Here is a 22,083-nt window from a genome sequence, read left to right on the forward strand (position 1 = left end):
TTAAACTATATCTTTGTGTATTGAAATTGCAAATAAATACATAGTCCCTTATTTTTTCTTATTCTTTTCAAAAGCAGCAATGTGTGCTTTTGACTGATCAACTTGAGTATGCTCATGATCATCACATTTGATGACTTCATAAACATTACTTCCTGGTTCGGTCTCTTCCACAGAACACATGTTGACCGATTTCAACCATTCATCTTCAAACACTTCATCCATAGTTATTCTACATGCTGGTGCCAATTCCACCATACGTCCAATTAAACGACGACAGTCCTCAGGTAGGGCTAGAAGTAATCTATCAGCGCCAGTTTCACTTGATGTATGATCCTTTGCATCAGTAGCCGAAGAAGAATTTCCACGCTTGGCATTCTGTTGCTGCTGCTGCTGTTGTTGTTGTTGTTGTTGCCTTTTCTGTTGCAGTACACCTCCATCTTTTGGCAATGACATGTTTGGAATATCCTCTTCCAATGCTTCACTGATATCTCCCAAATTACTCAATGCACCAGAAGACCCACCACTGGTTATATCTTGCATATCTTGCGGAGTACGTTTCAACATTTCCGAAATGGGGACATACTCGCCTCGAGTTGCAAATAATTTGAAACTAGAATCAGACAATTTGGGCACTTTCCATGGAAATTTCTTTAACATCATACAACAAAAAATCATTGCCACTGACCAAACATCAACTGGTCTAGGATCGTATTTGTTAAACACACATACTTCGGGGGCCAAATATGGATCTGATCCAACAATCCCCTGTGCTTCAATCAAAGTCTTGGAAAACGGGTATGAGAAAACCACGGCTGATCCAAAATCAATAATCTTGACAATACCTCTAGCGTCAATGACACAATTGTCCAATTTCAAATCACGATGAGCTAATCCAATAGAATGCAAATAGTGCACGCCCGACAACACCTGTTTGAAACAACAATTGATTTCTTCACGCGACATCTTATTAGACATAACAATGGCGAATAAATCATAATCACAATATTCCATAACTTGTAAAATACGTTCATTTTCATAACAGATTTCAATAGTTTCAATAATGTTTGGGTGTTTCAAAGTAGATCCAACACAGTACTCTCCAGTGATCTTTTTTGCATAATCTCGTTTCGATTCACTTTGGTACTTGGCTCTAAATTCCTTAACAGCAAATGTCTTGTTGTCACTTAACCTCTTGACTAGTTTCACTGCACCACCGGCTCCAGCACCCAAACTTTCTCCGAATTTCCCATACCTTTTCGAAAAAGGCAATTGTTGTACCGGGTTAATAACTTGCAGCACTGATTGGCGTCGTTCCTGGTACCTAATTTTATTCTGCAATGTAGATGACCGGCTGATCGAAATCGATGATCCTCCGGGTGAGTTTGTGAATGATGCTGATGCATTGGAGGGAGTAGCTGTAAATGATGAATTGTTTGGACAAGACGAATTGTTTGCTGTAGATGAAGGTATATTGACAGCATTTGATGATGGGATGTTAACCCCACCATTAGATCTTAATGATGAGGATAGGTTCGAAGTTGCTGGCGGAGGCTGTGAGCTAGGTGTGGACTTTTTGAAAAACCTCTTTAAATTGGACATTGAATTATGTCTTGTAGGCTGACTACCATTGAAATTGGGTGCTGATATTACCGATTCTGAAGATGAATAACTTGAAGGTGATCCTGTAATTTCATTATTATCTTGAAACGAAGTTGATGCATTATTGTAAAAGGAGCCCAAATCGGTAGATGAATCCTTTCTTGGAGCTTTGCTTTTTGATGAAAAGAATGAAGACAACCCTGATTGGGAGCCTGAACGTTGAGATGCACTTCCCACATGCTGTGCTTGTTGAGCTGCTTGTGCTTGAGCAACTCGTTGCTTTGAAATCACAAAACGAGAATCAATACTTGACGAATTAACTTGTGGGGATTGGATATGTATAGAATTGATAAACTGGCCATTGGGTAAGTTTGGTATATGCGAAGTTGATGTAGTTGATGATGTCGAACTAGCATCATCAGCCAAGAACGACTCACGTTGTACCGATGACGACGAAGCGTTAGCCCCATTTACTGATGAATTGGCATTATTTGACCTGCCTCCTGGAGCACCATATGGTATTGACGATGACAAGCTCTCAGCTCCACCCAAACCACCACCACCGGCACTGAAAGATGAATGACTAATTGAGTTGTTTCTCAAGTATCGAGGACTCGACACATTTCTCGGCGAGTTGGAAATCACTTGATTGGAAAACGAGTTGGAAGATTGTCTTGTAAATGGAGATGTTGGTGTAAATGACGACAGTGGGTTGAGGAATTTTGTTTCTGGTGAAGGGTCAAACCCGCTAATTACTTGCGGTTCCACGACCAACCCGGAAGTACTGATAGGTTGAGGTATGGGTTTTTTGTTGAAAGCAAGCTGCTCCGAAGTGGCGCCATTAGCGGTGGCACCCAGCTGCTTTCCATTGTTGTTTAAATCAGTAGGTTGTTGTTGCTGTTGTTGTTGTTGTGACACTGATGTTGATGATTCATTTAAAAGTTTGGTCAATGATGACATTGGTTGTTGTGGTTTCTGGAGTTGAATATCCAGTTGTTCCGACAGTTTCTGTGCCATGGTTAAGTATAATGCAAGTGTTTGGAAATCGGGAAAGAAGCAAGTATGTAGATCTAGTTACCGTCTTGTTGAGTTTTTGATTGTTGGTTTTGCAAATATATTTTGTTCATTTATCGATTAAATGAGAGAAATAAACAAATTTTATATATAAAACAATAAGCGCTGAACCTTAATTTATTGTCCACACCAAAGTTATCCAAATAGTGAAATGTACGTAAAAGTAGAGCTCGTGAGAAAGATGGCTACTTGTAATCGCCTTATACGGCAAAAATTGCTTGCAACAACAAATGAACCACATTTGCCAACTGACCTCTTAGCGCTCCCTATCCCCCCTCCCTCGTCCCTCTAAAAAGAAATGACAATATATTTTTGGCCGCAACTAAAAATAAGAAAGAGGGGATGACAGTGAAGACATTTAACGGCATAAGACGGAATTTTTTAGAGCCTGACATTAAATGGAGTTGGCCAACATTACCATTAACGAGTGCCAGACTACTACTACAGACTGATCTGTAGACATGTAGCGTCCTTATATTTACTGAAATTGTAATTGGTCAATATTTGATAGAAGCTGTTGTTAAACGCCCATCGGTAATAAAATGTTTAAAAACTATAAAATAACATCCGAAAACATTATTTGTCGACCTTTCTTCAGGTAGTCACATAGATGCAACTGTACTATGCTACTTTGAATACCTTGTCCATATCATATTGCTAACAAGGATGGGTGGCCCTTAATCATACAATTAATTTTAACTGAGAGATAATGATTCATCATCTGATTTGCCAATGATTAGGCACACAACCGAAAATGGTACAAAAAGAGAACATTGCTGGAGATAAAGAGGACCTATAGCGGAGGTTCAAAAGAATACATAAAAGACATCGGATGAGCACCAACAACCCATCTATGCTCACACCGTGTCTCAGTTGCGTAGCAGTTCAAAAAGTGATATCGACTTTTTCGTAGTATTGTTTAGAAGATGATATATGTGAGATTAAAATTTCGGCTAGGTGTTTCCGATAAAGTAGAAGGTGAAGCTTTGCATCTTTTTATGAATAAGGTTTTCAAATACCTCCTCCGCATTTTAGTCTACTATAGAGGTGCAGAGCTTTTAAAAATACACTAATCAGCTGCATTTTCCTCCCTGGAAATCCCATTTACTCTATAAATTTTACTCTACTTTTTACCTTTGCCTTTCTTCTTGTGTGATTTCTTACCACTTGCTTGATTCAGCTTGCTGCTGCTACCGCTGTTGTCGTTGTTCTTCAAATTCCTCAAGTCAGTCTCGTCCGGAAACAAGGGCATTTCGCTTCCACTATTGGTCACAGATGACCCACCACCAATTCCAATCTGACTTCGTAAGGTATTCAATTTATGATTCAACTCCTCAGTTGTTTTTGGTTGAACAGAGATGTCCCTCTTCTTCTGCAATTCCGCTTTTTTCTCCTGTTCAATTTCCTCTTGTGTCTTATTCTTTTTACGTTCGATAGCTGATTGGATTTCCAACTTTTTAATCAATTCAGTTGTATTATGAAAAACTTTTTCTTGCAACTCATCATCATCGATTTCATTTCTTACTTTAGTCATGATTTTACACTCCTGCAATAAGTGGCCACCTTCCATTTTCATCAATATTGGAGCGTACAATCCGAAATAAAAAGTTTGTGCTCCTTGATAAACACTTTTGAGGAACAACCACCAAATAGGAAATGTCACAAGATAAAGCATCAATCCCCATAAAGTCCCCATTGAAATAAATCTCCTTGTAGATGGAGTTCTCACCAATCCAGGATTCACTAAATTTATACGAATATTACATGGTGCTTTATCTTTTCGTTCATATTCCATTAATCTCTTTTGGTAATGTTTGGCAAACATCCCCAATAGCAACTTGGATGTTCCGTAAACTTTCCACGGTTGACTTGTAGGGTATTGCTTCTTTTCCCACAACAAATCTTGTAAATCAACCTCACCCAAATTTTGCGACGAACATGTGGCAATCAATACTCGTACATCTCGATCAGGAGGTTGCAGCTTTAAACTTGGCTCTAATAAAGTTAACAAATGGAAATGGCCTAGGTAATTGATCCCCATTTGCTTTTCTACTCCGTCAACAGTGATTTGACGTGATAAATTCCTTGGTATGGCTTCAGCAGCACAACATATGACACCATCTAATCGTCTCGGAGTAGCATTATCCAACCATCTAGTGGCAAGTTTTCTAACCGAATGGAGCGAGTTCAAGTCACACTGTTCAGCATAAATCAATGGATTACTCGTGCGTTCACGCAAGTCTTCGATATACTCTGCCACCCATAGATCATTTGTTCTTCGAGTAAGGAGAATGAGTTGTGCACCTTTGGTAGCCAATTCATATGCAATTGCAGCACCGATTCCTGAGGTGCCTCCAGTGATCATGAAAACTTTCCCATGCATGTCGCGTTCCCAAGTGTTGGTGGCGCCACGAAAGTAGTATTTACCTAAAGCAATACTCGAAAGAATGGGTATCACCGTGGGACCATATTGTTTGATTTGTTCCCAATATGGAATAGCCTCTGGACCATCAAAGGCAATACTAGCCAAGAAGTCAACTGGCATGATTAAAATTTAATAGTGCAAGTATGTGTGTTAGGAAAAGGTGGTTTTTGGAAGACAAAAAAAATGGTTGAAATTCTAAAGCAGACGCATCAAAAAAAGGCATCGCATACAAATAGTAATTTTCATTCCAGCTGCTTAAAGAAGTACACCCCATACATCATGGACGAAGTTTTATTCTATATCTCACAGGGAGATAAGAATGAGTCTAAAAAGACAGCTGTTGAGTCATTTGCCTATATATCATCGATTCATTCTTCAAAGCAATATCAATCATACAGACATGCTTCATCTCCGCTTCATGGCACTTGCATCACTGGCATAGGTCCAGGTGAGCGTATATTCACATGTGACTCGAAGAAGGCATTAATCAATGTTTACTCGTATGGCAAGGAGGGTATAGACCAACGAATACCTGTACCTGAATCATTAAATACGTTGCATATCATTCATCATCCTGAGACAACTACTTCTGATTTCCAACTTCATCAGAAACCAAACTTTAGAATACCGTGGTTGCTTTGTGGTGGATCGAAACTGGGTAAGTTGTACATTTGGGAATTATCATCAGGTGATTTGCTCTGTGTGAAGGAGGCTCATTATCAGGGAATATCAATAATCAAATCCAGTAGTTGCAAAACATTCCTTATTACTGGTGGTGAAGACGCAAGATGCTTAGTATGGAATTTGGCAGATTTGATATCCATATACGGTAACAACAACAACGGGGGAGATGAAAATGGTCAAGATCATTTACGATTAGTGAAACCATACTGGGCGATTTCAGAAAACACTTTACCTATCACCGATCTCAATTTGAACCCAACGGGCATCATTAATGATCTAAAGTTGTACACGAGTTCCAAGGATGGAACTGTAAGAGTATTTGATATAATGACAAAGTCGCAATTAACTACGTTTATCTTGCCTCATTCGGTTGAATCTTTAACTCGCGATCCAGCGAACCGAGCACTTTACGTTGGATTATCGAACGGACAAATTAAAATGATTCCGTTATACAAGTTCAATCCCCATACTTCTGTTCTTGAAGGAGTTGGGGGAATGAATAAAATTATAACTATTGACGCACAAGATCCAAACTTAGCAACAACTTTTGTTCAACATCAAGATGCATCGTCACCAGTATTGCAGCTTTGCATATCAATGGATGGCACAAGTTTGATCTCGGGGGATGCACTGGGGCAAATATACGTATCAGACATTGTCACAAAGCAAACCATTAAAAGTTTTACCAGTTTGAGTTTCCCCATTGCTTATCTTGTTTTACAAACAGTGCTGACTAAAACATTGGATTCAACGAGGGGTAATGTAAGATCAGACAAGAAGCATCGTATGGTACCAACTTTAAAACGTGTCTTGGCCAGTAGTGATCCAGCTGAACATACTTTATTTATGGATATACCAGAACCAGTCACCATCGATGAGGATGATGAAAGTGATGGGGACTTTAACTCCTGGTTGGAAACAAAACGAGTTGAGGAATTGCAATTCAAGAATTTATCCGATATTGACTCGACTGTGAAGACCATTGGCAACAATACCAGCTCTTCATCCAATAATACAAATTTGGAACTGAAGTTGAAAAAAGTTTCTGAGGCTTACACCGGTTTGAGATCCAAGTACGAAGAGCTCCTTAAAGAGCATGCCAAGCTCCTTGATGATAAGTAAAACCCACACATGGAAATGAAAATTTTTTTAATAGACACAACCAAGAACGATTGAATTGAACTCTCTCTTCATCTCACTTTCTTCATCTTTATAGGACTGTGATGCTTTGTGCCAGTCTTGAATCCCATTAAGCTTATATCGTCAAAACTATCGTCCGTTGAATCCACTTGATCTTCTCGCAGTCTACTCCTTCCCCTTTCTTCTGCTTCTTCACTCTGTTCTCGACCACGTGGACTTGACGTTGCAATGATGCCACCACCACTATCGTGATCAATACCACTACCAAAGCTTCCACCTTGTGAAATGCTTGCATTGCTGCCTCCTATGTGATGACTTGGCTCGTTAACAAATCGAGGTTGTGATGTGTTGTGTTGGTCATTAGGGTTTTGTGTTTGTTGAGATGACGATGCCGATGCCGATACTGATGATGTGCTTTGATGCCAAGACGAGTAATTATGTCTTTGTTGTTGCTTTTGCTCCACGGGTGTATTGGTGACTGACATATTGAATGATCTTGTGATATGCAGAAGTAAAAACACGATTCCTAATGATAAAAATTTAGTTTGTAGTTTCTGATTTGAGTTTTGGACTACATTTATTGTCTCTTGTTTATACTTTATTGTTTTTAGTCATCATACGGAGATAACACAAAGATAAGATCCATGTGACAAAATCGGATCTAAATAATTATCTAGGCATTTTTGCAACCTCGACAAAAAAGACGTTATTCTAATGATGCCAACCAACATCTACATTTCAATAGCCAGACACGTCACCCATTGATGCTTATCTAATTATAAAAGACCACTACTAAAAAAAAAAAAAACAATAAATATTAACCTACATGGCCCCTACCCAAAAGTCAACTTACAACCATCCATCAAAACCATTGTTGCCGTAGATTTTTTTCTAACTTCTCCAGAGTCCGCCTTCAATGAATTGAAAGTTTGCAACAACCTAATTGTAACATAACTAGTCTCAAGTAATGCCAATTGTTGTCCCAAACAATTACGAGGTCCCGCTCCAAATGGCATGAAAGCAAACCCTCCATTAGCAGGCAAGCTGCTCCATCTGTCGGGGTTGAAAGTATAAGGATCTTTCCCAAAGTATTTCTCCATTCGATGTGCTGTCCATAATGGGTAGACAATTTTAGTTCCTTTTCTAACAAATATTGGGGATTCGTTATCTTGACCACCACCTTTCGGCAAGATTGTGTCTTGAGTAACTGTTCTTGAATTAAATGGAACCGGTGGGTCATGCCTTAAAGTTTCGTTCAAACACCAACGCAAGTATTCACATTGTTGAATTGATTCAAAAGTGATCGATTCAATATCAGGAAAATGAGCTCTTACTATCCCCTTTAATCTTTCAAATACATCCTGATGACGACCCAACTCAAGGAAAAGAAAAGTCATTAGTGCACTAGTTGTACTTCTCCCAGCAACAATAATACTCAATATTTCATCACGAAGAACCTTTGGATCTTTGGTCTGCTGAGCCAAATCATACAAGAAAAGTGTACCATCATTGGAGGAATCTTTCAAATCTTGTTGGTTCATTCTTAATGCTTTCTGCACATAGTAGTCAACAAAGGCATGCTGATTCTTAACATCGACGTACAATTGCTTTGGTCGATAGAGGAAATGGTATCTGCCCATTACCAATTTTTGCAACATATATTCAGCTCCCTTGTCAAACGTTTCAGCAAAACTTGATTTAACTTCGGTTGATATGGAGTCACTCGTTGGCTCTCCGAGATATGTCTTCAAACAACCACAACTTTCACCAAGTAAGAAATGAGTTGTATAATCCATGGTGAAATCCTGAAAAATTTCTTGCATATCAATTGTCATTCCAGGAGCTTGTTTGATTGCCTTAATGATGCTCTGAGTGAACGGTTCCATTGACTGAATTTGTTTGATATTTTCTCTAGCAAAAAAAGGTCTAAGCATGATTCGTGAATGTTTCCAGCTGGTGCCCTCACTTGAAAATATTCCATCACCCAAAAGTATTGAAAACACATCTAATCGGACACCCAAATTGAATTCAGATGTGTGAGATGATGAGACCATGTGACGAAAATTTTCCGGTTCAACGGTGAATACATTGGGTTCTATTCCAACATAGGTTGCAAATGTCGTTGTCTTTAACCTATCGAAAGCCTCATCTAAAGCCTCATGAGCCCGTCCGCGTTCATGATTACGTTTGAGATTCAAAATGAGTTGTAAACCTAGCCAACTTAATAAAGTTCTCTTAGGGACCTGTGCAACTGGTTTGCATCCGTACTTTTGTGCCTTTCTCGTTACCTGCACATGATCAATTACTCTGTAAATGATGTAGATGGCAGCCAATGCCAGGTATAGAATATAGTTCATGGTTCTCGACTAAAAACTCTCTTGTTGTAGTGGTGGCATAAATCAGACTTTCTCGTCGATACTGACGGAAACCGATACATTTGAATAACCTCAACAATACCATAAATAGTTCTAGGAAGCTCCTTCAGAGTTCTGTGCACCGCACACAAAACTCCGCAAGTTTATATACCCCGCATTTAAACTCCGCCTAACGTGAAATAAGCACATTACACTGATTGCCCCGACTTCTACATTGCTGTCGACAGATACTTTTTAATCTCCATTATAATTGATAACCATCTATACACTTACAAATTAAATGCAGTACGGAAATGTTCACCAGCGTAGATGGCCTTATCTCCAAGCTCCTCTTCAATTCTCAAAAGTTGATTATATTTGGCCAATCGTTCTGATCTGGCAGGGGCTCCTGTCTTGATATGACCTGATCTGATACCAACAACTAAATCAGCAATAAATGTATCCTCAGTCTCACCCGATCTGTGTGACACAAAAACCCCCCAGTTGGCTGCATATGCGTCATTGGCAGCTTGAAGAGCTTCAGTCAATGTACCTATTTGGTTTACTTTAAGTAACAATCCATCAGCAGCTTTATTTTCGATTGCCTTTTTGATTCTAATTGGATTGGTCACTGTTAAATCGTCAGCAACAACTTCAACTTTACCTCCAACTTTAGGGTAAAATTCACTCCATGCTTCCCAATCGTCTTCACCAAATGGATCTTCAAGTAATACAATTGGGTACTTCTTCAACAAATCGAGATAGAACTGTGACAATTGATCAGGTGCCAACCATTTCGTTTCATCGGTATTTGGATTCTTGAAATCCAAATCGTATTTTCCGTGTCTGAAGAATTCAGAAGATGCTGCATCAACAGCAATATGAACTTTATCTTTATGACCAGCCTCCTCAATAGCAGCAACAATCAAGTCTAAAGCTTCGGGAGCAGTACGAACATCTGGAGCAACACCACCTTCATCACCAACATTTCCAGCAGATTTGCCGTACTTCTTTTGGGCCAAAGTTTTCAAATGATGATATACTTCAGAATTGATTCTTAGACCTTCACTGAAACTTTTAGCACCAATTGGGGCAATCATAAACTCTTGTAATGCCAAATCCCCACCCGCGTGTGCACCTCCATTCAATACATTTTGGAATGGAACAGGCAACACAAACTTGTCTTGCTTAGCTTTGGCAAGATCTGCAATGTATTTGTACAATGGAACATTCTTTTCAGCAGCACCGGCTCTAGATGCAGCTAACGAGACACCCAAAATAGCATTAGCACCTAATTTCTGTTTATTTGAAGTACCATCCAACTCGATTAAAAATTGATCAATCTTTGCTTGATCAGTGACATCAATATTAGCCTTGATCAAAGCTGGAGCAATAACGTCATTGACATTGGCAACAGCTTTTAAAACACCTTTACCTAACCATTTTGATTTGTCTCCGTCTCTCAATTCAACAGCTTCGTGAACACCAGTAGAAGCACCAGATGGGACAATTGCTCTAAATGAGCCCTTGTTGGTGAACAAATCAACTTCAACAGTTGGATTACCTCTGGAGTCATAAACGTATCTTGAGTGGATCTTATTAATTGACATTGCAGTGTGGTAGTGATTGGGTTGGGAAAAGAATACTATCTGTGTGGTAAAAATAGTAAAGTTTATATAGTGTGGATCATATTGCTGTGGCTTTGATTGCTTTCTGATCGGAGTTTACTTAGCCATTGACTAAAGTAGTGGTTTCCTATTGTCTGTGTGGCTTTTATAGCAACCGTCGTGTAATCATAGACAATCTTGTGATGCAGTACATAGAATTTATATCGGGTATAAAGTACCTACACGGAGATTATAACAATGTACAATGGGTTAAGCCCACATCACCACGACAAGACCCTTTTCGGGTCTAGATGCTCCACGGGTTTCTAGGATTAACTCATTACATATAAATTGTGTCGATTTGTGTTCAATGGTGGTTCGTTGATATTGCTTATGCTTAATGTCCTGGTTTGCACTTTTTTTTTGAGTAATCAACATGCGATATCCAAGGCAATGACTAGGATGGATGACTCAGGTGAGGCGAACTATAAGGTCCCTCTTGGTATTGTCTGCCTCCCTTCAGTGTGCTCACACTAGGTACTAAGTATGGTTTAAACTGAGCAAGATAAGGAAATCATGTTTTGTATCACTCCATCACACGCGGTTTTTTTTTTCTATTACATCTCATCTCTCAGTAAAGCATCACATTGGAATAGCATATACAGCTCCAACTACTCTACCCCCATCCCCACAATGTCCGACGCAAAGAAGCTATCGAAAAAGGAGAAAAAGTCGCTTCAGTTCCGTAAATCAAAAGATGAAAGAGAAGCTGATAAACAATCAAAACAAGAATCCAAGAAACGTAAACTCGAAGAACTTGAATCATCCAATGATGCTTCATCTACCAAGGACAGCTCCACAGAAGATCAACAACTTAAAAAGAAAAGAAAGACGAGAAGAGGCAAAAAGGGCAAAGGTGTAAATGATGGCAAAGGTCCACGATTTATTCTTTTCGTTGGTAATTTACCTTACGATATACAACAAGCAGAATTGATTGCTCATTTCCACAATAGCAACCCCGATAGAATAAGGGTACGTGCCGATAAAGGTATTGCGTTTTTGGAATTTGATAATGACACACAAGAAATTCAAAGCAAAATGGAGTTGGCCTTACGAATGCACCATCTGGAGTTGAGGAATCGGAAAATCAATGTTGAATTGACAGTTGGCGGTGGCGGTAATTCGGAAACTAGGAAACTCAAATTGAAGGAAAAGAATGAAAAAAAGGATGAAAGACAGAAAAAGAGGATAGAGGAGGACAAGAAAAAGAAAAGTGGTAAAACTTCTGCTAGTGATTTAAGTGGTGTGCATCCTTCTCGAGCAGCATTGATGCAATAGCGCATGAAACTTTACATTTGTCATTATAATGAGGTTTACATTAAATTAAGAATCTTTGTTTTTAACCAAATAAATGTCCTTGTGCATCTATTCGAAAGTTTTAATAAAAAGTTACAATATCGTACACTTCTTTGCCCTCTTGATTTTCCTTCTCTTACCTTGTGCACCACTAGCGCCTCCATTTCCAGCAAGAGCTCCTCCGCCACTGACAAACTTCCGCTGTGACGATTTACCAGGTCCATCTCTATCTGACCCGTTATTATTCAATGTTGATCCACTCAAACTATTTGTGCTGATATAGTCCTTACTGTGTGAGTCAGGTGGATCCAATACTGCTCTTATTGCGAAATCAAAAACCTCCTTAACACCGTTTTGTGTAGCTGCTGAGCATTCCAAATATTTGACAGCACCAATGTCTTTGGCCAACTTTATACCTTGTTCTTCAGTTATTGGTTTCACACCTTTTGCTCTCAAGTCATCCAAAGAATGAGGGTCGTCGCGTAGATCCGTCTTGGTACCAATCAACAATATCAACACATCTTTAGGACAATGATGATGTATTTCAGGAATCCATTTTAATTTGATGTTTTGGAATGAATCAGGACTAACTACTGAGAAACAGCACAAAAAGATTTCCGTCTGTGGATATGACAATGGTCTTAATCTATCGTACTCCGACTGTCCTGCCGTATCCCATAACCCCAACTTGATGGGTTCACCATCAATTAACACGGATGCTGAATAATTATCAAATACTGTTGGGATGTAATCATCGGGGAATGTGTTTGTTGTGTAGGATATTAATAAACAGGTTTTACCCACCCCTCCATCTCCTACAACAACTGATTTAATGCTCCTCATTCGTGGTGGTGAGTGTTTGTGATTAGGCTAAAATATAGTTTTGTGAGCTATAATGGTCTGACGACAATGTCCTTTGTTGGTAATATCGCTTGTTCGATGACTTTTATACAGGCAATGTATAGTTGAAGTAGCTAATGGATCCAAAGCTTTTCCTTTTCTGGTGCGATGAAAGTGTGTGTGTGTTACGTATGTTAAGGTAATCGTTGGTTTTTGGTCTGATAATGGAATGTTTTTTCTTTTTTTCCTTCTGCCACTTCAATATATGGGTTGGTTATTCTTTTTTTCTATTTTTTTTTTTTTTTTTTTTCTTTCGTTCGTAAAATTTCATTTCAGTTTGGTTATGAATATGTGTTGTGTGTCACAATTCAATCACTCTTTTAAGCCATATACTTACGGATGATTTACAATCATATATATATATATGTTGAAGAAAGCGTTACTGTGCATGTTTTCGAAACACCCTTATGACGATCTCAGATCTGCCTTCTCTGTGCAAAACAAATACAACGCATCTTCATGTAAGCTCAAGTCAAATGGTCCCTTTTTCCATTGTTATCGGCTTACATTTTGTGTACTCATCGACCTTTTGCTGTTTTCCATCTTTGTTTCAGCATCGAAATGAAGTCAGCTTCCAGTACAGCTAGTGCGCCAAGAAGAGAATTCCTTGACCTGATGATGCACAGCCACTCTATCTTTTACTGGTCTAGTGTGTTTCAAAGCGGAGAATGATTAGATGATTTACGGGTAGAAGCAACTTTCTCGCTAGCCTAGCTCAGCAACTCAAACCAAAATGGAGACCAAGCGAACAAGCGAGATTAACTCGCGTCATACAGATGAAGCTTCCGCCTCCAACGGTGACAGTCTAACAAGGCGGCTGCGCAATGTTAGCTTTTCATACGGCTGAAGACTGTAAAGCTCGGATGATTACAATTCCGCTATAATCCGATTGTCGTGAAAAATACGACAAATGGCACCAGACCAGTTTGTGAAAGGCGCGACATTTAAAGAAAATCCAAGTTTGAAAGTAGCTCTACTCCACAACCATGTTCAACGTCTCAGCCAGACGACTATTCCATACTACATCTACCCAATTATCAGAATTTTCTCACATTGTCATCGGAGGAGGTGTTGTTGGTGTAGCTACTGCATCTGAACTACAACAACAATCAGGTAACAATGTGCTTCTCGTTGACCAACACGACAGTTTGGGTCAAGAGACTACATCGCGTAATAGCGAAGTGATACATGCTGGATTATATTACCCCAAAGCTAGCTTGAAAGCACAATTATGTATTGCTGGTAAAAACAAAATTTATCAAGCTTGGAATCTGGGGAATTTGCCAGTTGATTTAAAGCAATGTGGTAAGTGGGTTGTTGCTCAAGATAATGTTGAGGAGGAGTATTTGCACAACTTGGAGCTCAATGCTAAGGAATTGGATGTTCCAGTGCATTTTGTGCCCACAAATAAAGCAAAGCAGCAATACCCACTAATTCGTGCCAACAAAGCCATACTTGAAAGCCCCACTTCTGGAATCATATCGGCCCATGAATTTGTCTCATTTCATGAAGCCAATTTTGAAAATAGTGAGGGAACAATTGGATTAAACAGTAGGGTGGTTGGCATTTCACATAACCCAGGCACTTCCAACTATACGATTACGGTCGATGTTGATGGTGAAGTAATGGAAATCACCAGTGATAATGTGGTCAACTCAGCTGGACTATTTGCTGCAGACATAGCCAACATGGTCTTACCTCAACAACGACACTACAACTACTATTACGCCAAGGGCAATTATTTCAGCTACACTCCCGAAACACCAATTGGTCAAAAAATTACCGATAAGCTAATCTATCCTTGCCCAAACCCCAATGCTTCCTCGTTAGGTACTCACCTAACTCTCGATTTAGGCGGTCAATTGAAATTCGGACCTGATTTGGAATGGTTGGATGTGACCAATGCCAGTGAAATTGATTATACGCCGAATCCCCGCAACTTACAACCAGCTTATGAAGCAGTCAAGCAATATTTCCCAGCAATCACGCCAAATTCATTATCGCCTTCGTATTCTGGAGTAAGACCAAAGCTACTCTCAGCAAAAGAGAGTAAGCAAAAATTTGCTGATTTCGTAATCAAGGAAGAAGAAGGGTTTCCCGGGTTTGTTAACCTCTTGGGGATCGAAAGCCCTGGATTGACTGCAGCTTGGGCAATTGCCGATTACGTAAAGGATATTTACCATAAATAGATACTAAGCTTTAATATGTTATGCATTTACTACACCTTCTCTATAATCTTCTCTTTTTCAATGCGTCAGAGTTGTTGCCACTGTTTACATCTTTATCGTCAAATTCCAGTCTTTTCTTTTCCTTAATCTTTGGCAACAATTCCGGTGCAGTAGGACGCGGACTCTCTGTAAAATACTCATGTAGCAAAGCTTGTGTGGAATCGCATCTACGACTAGGATCCAACTGTGTCAATAGAATTAATAGATCCAAAGCTTTGTCCGTGGCAGCACTAAATCTCATTCGCAACTCTTGTCTTGATGGAGGTGGATAAATATGCAAGGCATTATATAATGGCAAGCTCGACACATTGGGCCATATTTGTTCAGTTGGTGTACCGTACGCTCTAAATGTAACATCTAATTGGTCAACATCATCTTTGCCAGCAAGGTAAGGGATACGTAGCATCAACTCAGCAAATATGATTCCAATCGACCAAATATCAATAGCTTCTGTGTAGTGTTTGGCTCCAAATAAAAGTTCAGGTGCACGATACCATCGCGTTACCACATTCGAACTGAGATCTTCATTGGGGTTACCCAAACTTCGTGCGAGACCAAAATCGGCAATTTTCAATAGCCCATTAGGAGAGATTAACAAGTTGTTTGGTTTCAAATCTCGATGCAAAATAAAGTTTCGATGGCAGTGGTGAATACCACGTAGAGTCATCAACATCCACGACTTGATATCAGCTGATTTAAACACTATGCTTTTATCTTTGATCAATACTTCTAAATCACAAGGAAGAAACTCGAGTACTAGATTCAAGTTATTATTTGAAGTGGCGAAAACATCAATAAGCTCAATGACATTGGGATGTTTTAATTCTTGCAAGTATTTGACTTCTCGAATAGCTGACATATCAAGTCCGTCTTTGAATAATCCAGTTTTTATTTCCTTAATGGCTATGGGACGTTTGGTTGCTGTTTGTTTACCAAGATAGACCACAGCATAAGTACCTTCACCTACTTTTCGATCTTTTGTATATGTTGAAACTGTGTGATTGGTTAATGACGGCGTTGATGAGGAAGACGGGGTCGTGGATATAGCACCACGTAATGGTGATTTACTTGCTACCGCTGCAGTGGCCATATTTTTCGGGTGTTGTACTTGGGGGGTCAAGTGTAAGGTATATATAATCAGGTTTTTTGCAAAATTTAGATTGCACACCCAATTGGTGATGCGCGCTACCTAAATTACCGAGTTGCAACTGACCTACATTCAACAACATTTGTAGGGAGAACAGCTAAGTCCTCTAACCCCTTATCTTATCACAGACAAAAGCGTAAATTTAAGCGGGCAAATTGGAAAACAGAGTTACACAACCCGCGCAAGGAATTGGTTTAGTTATCATCATAGTGACTGTGACCAAACATTTCAAGAGATGAAAAGATTACAAGTTTGTACCAGTGTACAAACAACAATTAACGACAATTACATTAAAAGCTCTTACATAAGCACAGGTAAAAAGGATGATAGATTTCTTGACTCCAAATAAAGTCAGTGGTACGAGTCCTTAGAACATCGTAGGCTAGAGCTGGAGCTAGCCTTCCAAAGGTTACAAATCAATAGATGGAAGACTGCACTGATATCCCAAGCCAAATAGCTGTGTGATCTAAATGGGTTTATACGCGTAAGGATAATGGTCAATTCAAAGCACGATTAGTGGCAAAAAGATTTAAACAACAGGACGGGATTGTGGGAAAGGAAGAAAGAAAAAAACAAATGTCCAATTTTCAGTGCCTTTTGATTGTCTATTCTTAAGTGAAGTTTATTCCGAAAGAAACGGGAGTTTCAACTTTACAAAAGAAAGAAATAATGAATGAATGAATGGCAAACATGAAATAGGGTTGTGTAAAACATGTGTTAAACAAAAAAAAAGGGGAGCGTGCCCACTCCCCCTTCTCTTATCCAAAGCAACCACTCAAAATGATTCTCCAGCGAGTTCGAGTGGAGAGATAAAACTTATTATAAGACGAGATGAGAGCGGCAGGCACTGTTAGCTCAAAAGACGTTGATGAAGTATGGGGAGTAAAAATGCTTCTATTGAAAGCTTTTGTTTTATATTATTCTTTTCCAAATATAGTTGCAAAAAAAATTAATGAAAGCCACTCCTTTCTGAAAACTACAGGCAAGCTACCCATTTCTTTCTGGTAAACGAGTCTTGTAAGAGTCAACAGGTTAGAGCCACCAGTATAAGGGACTCGTTTGAAAAGCTCTTGTTGATCCAAAGAGCTATTTGAAATAAATCTCGCATGTTTCACTCTCATCCGAGATTGGTCGCGTTCTGCTTACTCTATACGCATAGCTCTTTCAAAACCTACAGCCCTGAACATTCGCAACCTCCCTCTAGGAAAACCTTTTGAAAGATAGTTCCCAATGGTTTTGAATTTAAACCGAGGATTATTTGCAATCAACAAACTTTCCGTCTCATTTTTGTGTGTCGTTTTTGTTGAGCACTAAATAAAATCATGCGACTTTTAGACACATGTGGTTTGTTTTTTAAAGGATTTTTTTAAAAAAACACGTGGATGGTATGATGTTGAGTAAGTGTCATTGTGATGGGGGAGGTATACTTTTGGAGGTTGAGATGAGAAGATGATACAAAGTGTATCAACAACTCGTATGATCTTTTTCAAAAGAGACAATTGATTATTGATTGTTGAATGATGATGATACACAAAGAAAGCTAGCACAAACTCCGAAAACACCGCCAGAACAATAAGAACAATAAAGAGCCGGCAACATAAGTGGGATAATTGCTGATGATAGTAGTTCAGTGAAAGATTACATTATAAACGCAATGCGTGGTGGTGATGTGAGAGAGTATTGCAGAACAAACATTCACATGCTCTTCTGTTACTATTTAGTTAAACTCTAAAATGGTGGTTGGATCAAACAGGACACAACGTTAGTATTAAATTTGTTATTTATTATTGCGCACTTACTCACTCACTCACTCACTCACTCACTCACCCACTCACTCACTGCGTGGAACTTTGACTAACCAACTTCCCCTATTTCCTTGTCTCTTGTCTCTTATGTGTCTCTCTTTGTTTTTGTTCACGTTTTTGGGTGACCCTACCTTCCCCCCCCCTCTCTCTCTCTCTTTTTGTTTAACAAAACAAAAAAACCAAATTGTTCTTCAAAGTTGGTTCTGGGTCAACTTCTAAACAATGCAAAGTAACAAAACATATCCAGTCTCTCTTTACAATAACCAACCTAAAACACAATCTTGTGTTGTAGATAATTTTTTGTATTGATCTTTCCCCGTCCACTCTCCCCTCATTTCCTCAATAAACCAACCAACCACAATCTTACATCGACACCGACACCGACACAGTCAGACAGGGGAAAAAAAAAAAAAAGAGTTCACCAAAATTACTAAAAATATTTTTCTCCTTTTTTGAACAAGCACATTCTTTTCTTCTTTCCTTCTTTACCAAATCAACTGTCATCCACACCAACTGAATTAGTCATAACAGTAGATTGCACAGGATATAACTTACTCAATTGATCTCAAAGTTTGTGGTTGTTTTCATTGTATCACGATTTACACGATCCTTTTTCTAGTTTTTTTATTTTTTTGTCAATTCACACAAAACACAAACGATCTAGCAAAGAATCACCGAATTTCATCAACGATATCAAGTGATTCAATCATCAGTCATCAAGGCATTGGACTTTTCGCTCTGTTGAAACAATACAAGTATTTAATTGATTGACAAATTTCTGTGTCCCCTCAACATCGTCCTCCATAAAGCTCCACATCAACCATTATCTACTGCGCCACTTCTTCCAATTACTGTTAGTGTGAACCATGGTTAATCCACCACAACCAAGACAACAGCCACCAACGTCGCCACGTGTCCCCACTGCACAGCTGTCCACGGCAAAGCACTCTCCAAGTGTATCACATGCGCAATTGCATTTCCAACAACTGCAACATCCAAATCATTCTCATCAACTGCAACAACTGCAACAACAACAACTGCAACAACTGCAACAGCAACATCAACAGCAACATCAACTGCAACTGCAACTGCAACTTTATCATACAAATACTGCATCCTCACAATCATCACAGTCTTCAAACACTTCTGGTCAAGGTTCATCTAATTTCCCTCATGCGCATCCTTCACATGGACATAGTATCAGCCATGGACATAGTCACAGCATCAGTCATGGATCCAACCATCCATCACGTAAGCCATCAATTGTTGAATTATTGAGTTCTCCACCTCCATTACCCGTTGATCTGGATGAAGCTATTCATCATTTGAGTTTATCAAGAAATCCTTCTATTAGTTCTAGAACTTCAACGGGCTCAGCCAATCCTTTCCTGTATGGTGGAGGTGTTCACAGCTCTGTATCGCCACAAGGAAGTGTAGCTGGTGGTGGCGGCTCAGCAATTGCTGGATTGGATTGGAGTGATGTTCCTTTAACTGAAGTTGTCCAATCAAACAAATTGATTAGTATTCATTGTTCTCACTCAGTCCAAGCAGCATTTGAAACTTTGGTCAAGAATGATTTAACCAGTGTTCCAGTGTCAGTATCCAAAGATGATCCAAGTGATTTGAGAAACTGTTTGACATTTGATTACAGTGATTTGAACACTTATTTGTTGTTGATTATGAATAAAGTTGATTATTCTGAATTGAGTGTTGAAGAAATTGGTGAGCCTACTCACACATTGCAAGAGAAACATGAAATCATAACTCAAGCGGTCAATAAAGCCAAAAAGGGAGAAGAAGTGCCCGTAGAGTTTATTATTAAGTTGCATCCCAAAAATCCATTTATTAAGTTTGCTGAAAATGACACCTTGTTTTCAGTAATGGAAACATTGGGTAATGGTGTTCACAGAGTGGCAATCACTAATGAAGAGTCAACAAAGATTACTGGTATTCTTTCACAAAGAAGGTTGATTAAGTATATGTGGGAAAATGCCAGAAGGTTCCCACTGTTGGAGTTTTATCTTTCATCAACTATACAAGATTTGAAAATTGGTTCTAGTAAACCAATTACTATTTATGATGATCAACCAGTATTGGATGCGTTGTACAAGATGTTTCATGAAAATGTTTCATCATTGGCTGTTATTGATCGTACAAAGACTTTGATTGGAAATATTTCCATTGTTGATGTTCGAAACTTGACCAGTTCAAAGAATTCGCACATGTTGTACAAGTCAGTATTGAGTTTTATTAGTTACAACTTGTCACAAAAGGGTATTGAAGAAGGTAAAGATCAATTTCCAATCTTCCATGTCAATAACCAAAGCTCATTAGGAAGAGTTATTGCCAAGTTGGTTGCTACTGAGTCACATAGGTTATGGGTTGTTGATACTTCAAGAAAAGCTAGTAGTATTTCAGCACAGGGATCAAGTGCACCAAATAGTGGAACAAACAGCGGCGTGACATTTGGATATGCACCACCAGCAGATGCGTCAATTTTGAATAAAGCTGCCAGCGTTGAAGGTCGTGAACAAAGTCAAGCTATTGCTAGTGAATTTTCTGGATCCAATGCCAATGCCAATGCATTAGGAGCTGGCACCGCATTAGCTGCAAGCTCTATTCAACAAGAGCAAGGGTATCTTGGAGGAACAGGTAAATTGATTGGTGTTGTTACGTTGACTGACATTTTGGGTGTGTTTGCCACATCTAAAGGTCGTCGAACTGATCCTCAATCAGCCAGGAATTATAGAAGAAGAAGCTCTACATCTACTACAAGATCATCGATTGAAAGTCTAGACAATACCATTAGTGGTGTATTGAATGCCGCTACCGCCGCCAGTGGAGGCGGAAGTGCCAGTGCTAGTGCCAGTGCCAGTGCCAGTGCAAGCACCAGTGGAAATAGCAACACACACTCCATTGCTAATGCAGGCGGTGGTTCTGGTTTGGGATCAAATAAGAATGCCAGTTCAAGTAGCGTAGCATCCAATCCAACATCAGGTGGAGCTGCTGGTGCATCTACAACTTCGAGTGCTACTAGATGAAAAGATAGTCGTGCAACAAGAACAATCCATTTGCTGATATATAGTGAACACAGCATGGCCGAGTATTTAGAGGTAATATGTATATACCCTAATTCAAGCGTAGTTTACGAAACTAGTAGCGATACAATCCTGTCGACGTGGCAATTTGTGGTTGGTGTCGACGAATCGCAGAGCGGGGACGGGGGAAAGGCGGGGTGACGGTGGGACTGGGGCTTTTGTCGAAGGAGAGGAGAGGGCAACAGCGAGAAGAATTGGAAATCAGACACAAAATTTGATACTTGATGAGTTCTTATTATTCACGTTTTGTGTGAAATGCATTCCTATTGTTTTTATTTCTTAATTATGATTGCTGCTGTTGTTGCTCTCATTACGGAATTCCACCCACGACATCGAGTGAAAAGTGATTAAACACAAAGGAGGATCGAAAATGCTTTTCTGTTGGTGAAGTAGAGCCAATTAGTTACTGTTATCGGATAGTAAGTGATAACAAACACACCTTGAACAAGTGGCAGAAGGTAGAGTGAGTTTTGCCACCTTTAGTGGTTAACCACTAACATAATGGAAAAATAAAAAGAGTGTCTGAAAAATGTCTCTCATTGCTAGTGTGTTGTGTGCACAATTTAACCAAAAAAAAAAAATCTATGGGAAAGAAACACCACTACGTTTTTGTGTACGCAGACAGAAAAGGCTTTTTTTTTAATGTCGGGGGCAAAATAAAATGAT

The 22,083-nt window shown here is 39.2% G+C and overlaps 11 protein-coding genes across 11 annotated transcripts; 4 read left to right on the forward strand and 7 right to left on the reverse strand. All coding sequences in view use genetic code 12, as the record gives it.

The window, feature by feature from the left end:
* Positions 1–48: 48 nt before the first annotated feature.
* NPR1 (serine/threonine protein kinase) lies at positions 49–2,616 on the reverse strand (the record flags this gene model as incomplete). Its single annotated transcript, XM_036809600.1, has 1 exon — positions 49–2,616. The coding sequence occupies one exon, from the start codon at positions 2,614–2,616 to the stop codon at positions 49–51; it is 2,568 nt and encodes an 855-aa protein (XP_036666221.1).
* Positions 2,617–3,796: 1,180 nt separating this feature from the next.
* On the reverse strand, positions 3,797–5,218 carry CPAR2_206960 (putative oxidoreductase; the record flags this gene model as incomplete). The annotated part of the gene is made up of 1 exon (XM_036809602.1): positions 3,797–5,218. One exon carries the CDS (start codon positions 5,216–5,218, stop codon positions 3,797–3,799), a length of 1,422 nt encoding a protein of 473 aa, XP_036666222.1.
* A 159-nt stretch (positions 5,219–5,377) lies between these two features.
* On the forward strand, positions 5,378–6,904 carry CPAR2_206970 (uncharacterized protein; the record flags this gene model as incomplete). Its single annotated transcript, XM_036809603.1, has 1 exon — positions 5,378–6,904. The coding sequence occupies one exon, from the start codon at positions 5,378–5,380 to the stop codon at positions 6,902–6,904; it is 1,527 nt and encodes a 508-aa protein (XP_036666223.1).
* A 68-nt stretch (positions 6,905–6,972) lies between these two features.
* On the reverse strand, positions 6,973–7,407 carry CPAR2_206980 (uncharacterized protein; the record flags this gene model as incomplete). Its single annotated transcript, XM_036809604.1, has 1 exon — positions 6,973–7,407. One exon carries the CDS (start codon positions 7,405–7,407, stop codon positions 6,973–6,975), a length of 435 nt encoding a protein of 144 aa, XP_036666224.1.
* A 348-nt stretch (positions 7,408–7,755) lies between these two features.
* Positions 7,756–9,279, reverse strand: CPAR2_206990 (cytochrome P450; the record flags this gene model as incomplete). Its single annotated transcript, XM_036809605.1, has 1 exon — positions 7,756–9,279. One exon carries the CDS (start codon positions 9,277–9,279, stop codon positions 7,756–7,758), a length of 1,524 nt encoding a protein of 507 aa, XP_036666225.1.
* A 287-nt stretch (positions 9,280–9,566) lies between these two features.
* Positions 9,567–10,886, reverse strand: CPAR2_207000 (uncharacterized protein; the record flags this gene model as incomplete). Its single annotated transcript, XM_036809606.1, has 1 exon — positions 9,567–10,886. One exon carries the CDS (start codon positions 10,884–10,886, stop codon positions 9,567–9,569), a length of 1,320 nt encoding a protein of 439 aa, XP_036666226.1.
* A 690-nt stretch (positions 10,887–11,576) lies between these two features.
* Positions 11,577–12,221, forward strand: NOP6 (Nop6p; the record flags this gene model as incomplete). Its single annotated transcript, XM_036809607.1, has 1 exon — positions 11,577–12,221. The coding sequence occupies one exon, from the start codon at positions 11,577–11,579 to the stop codon at positions 12,219–12,221; it is 645 nt and encodes a 214-aa protein (XP_036666227.1).
* A 111-nt stretch (positions 12,222–12,332) lies between these two features.
* On the reverse strand, positions 12,333–13,082 carry RAC1 (Rho family GTPase; the record flags this gene model as incomplete). Its single annotated transcript, XM_036809608.1, has 1 exon — positions 12,333–13,082. One exon carries the CDS (start codon positions 13,080–13,082, stop codon positions 12,333–12,335), a length of 750 nt encoding a protein of 249 aa, XP_036666228.1.
* Positions 13,083–14,125: 1,043 nt separating this feature from the next.
* Positions 14,126–15,328, forward strand: CPAR2_207030 (uncharacterized protein; the record flags this gene model as incomplete). Its single annotated transcript, XM_036809609.1, has 1 exon — positions 14,126–15,328. One exon carries the CDS (start codon positions 14,126–14,128, stop codon positions 15,326–15,328), a length of 1,203 nt encoding a protein of 400 aa, XP_036666229.1.
* A 40-nt stretch (positions 15,329–15,368) lies between these two features.
* Positions 15,369–16,457, reverse strand: CPAR2_207040 (TFIIH complex serine/threonine-protein kinase subunit; the record flags this gene model as incomplete). Its single annotated transcript, XM_036809610.1, has 1 exon — positions 15,369–16,457. One exon carries the CDS (start codon positions 16,455–16,457, stop codon positions 15,369–15,371), a length of 1,089 nt encoding a protein of 362 aa, XP_036666230.1.
* Positions 16,458–19,185: 2,728 nt separating this feature from the next.
* Positions 19,186–21,360, forward strand: SDS24 (Sds24p; the record flags this gene model as incomplete). Its single annotated transcript, XM_036809611.1, has 1 exon — positions 19,186–21,360. One exon carries the CDS (start codon positions 19,186–19,188, stop codon positions 21,358–21,360), a length of 2,175 nt encoding a protein of 724 aa, XP_036666231.1.
* Between the last annotated feature and the right edge of the window lie 723 nt (positions 21,361–22,083).

Source organism: Candida parapsilosis, contig 005809, assembly GCF_000182765.1.
Source record: "Candida parapsilosis strain CDC317 annotated contig 005809".
NCBI classification, from domain to species: Eukaryota; Fungi; Ascomycota; class Pichiomycetes; order Serinales; family Debaryomycetaceae; genus Lodderomyces; species Lodderomyces parapsilosis.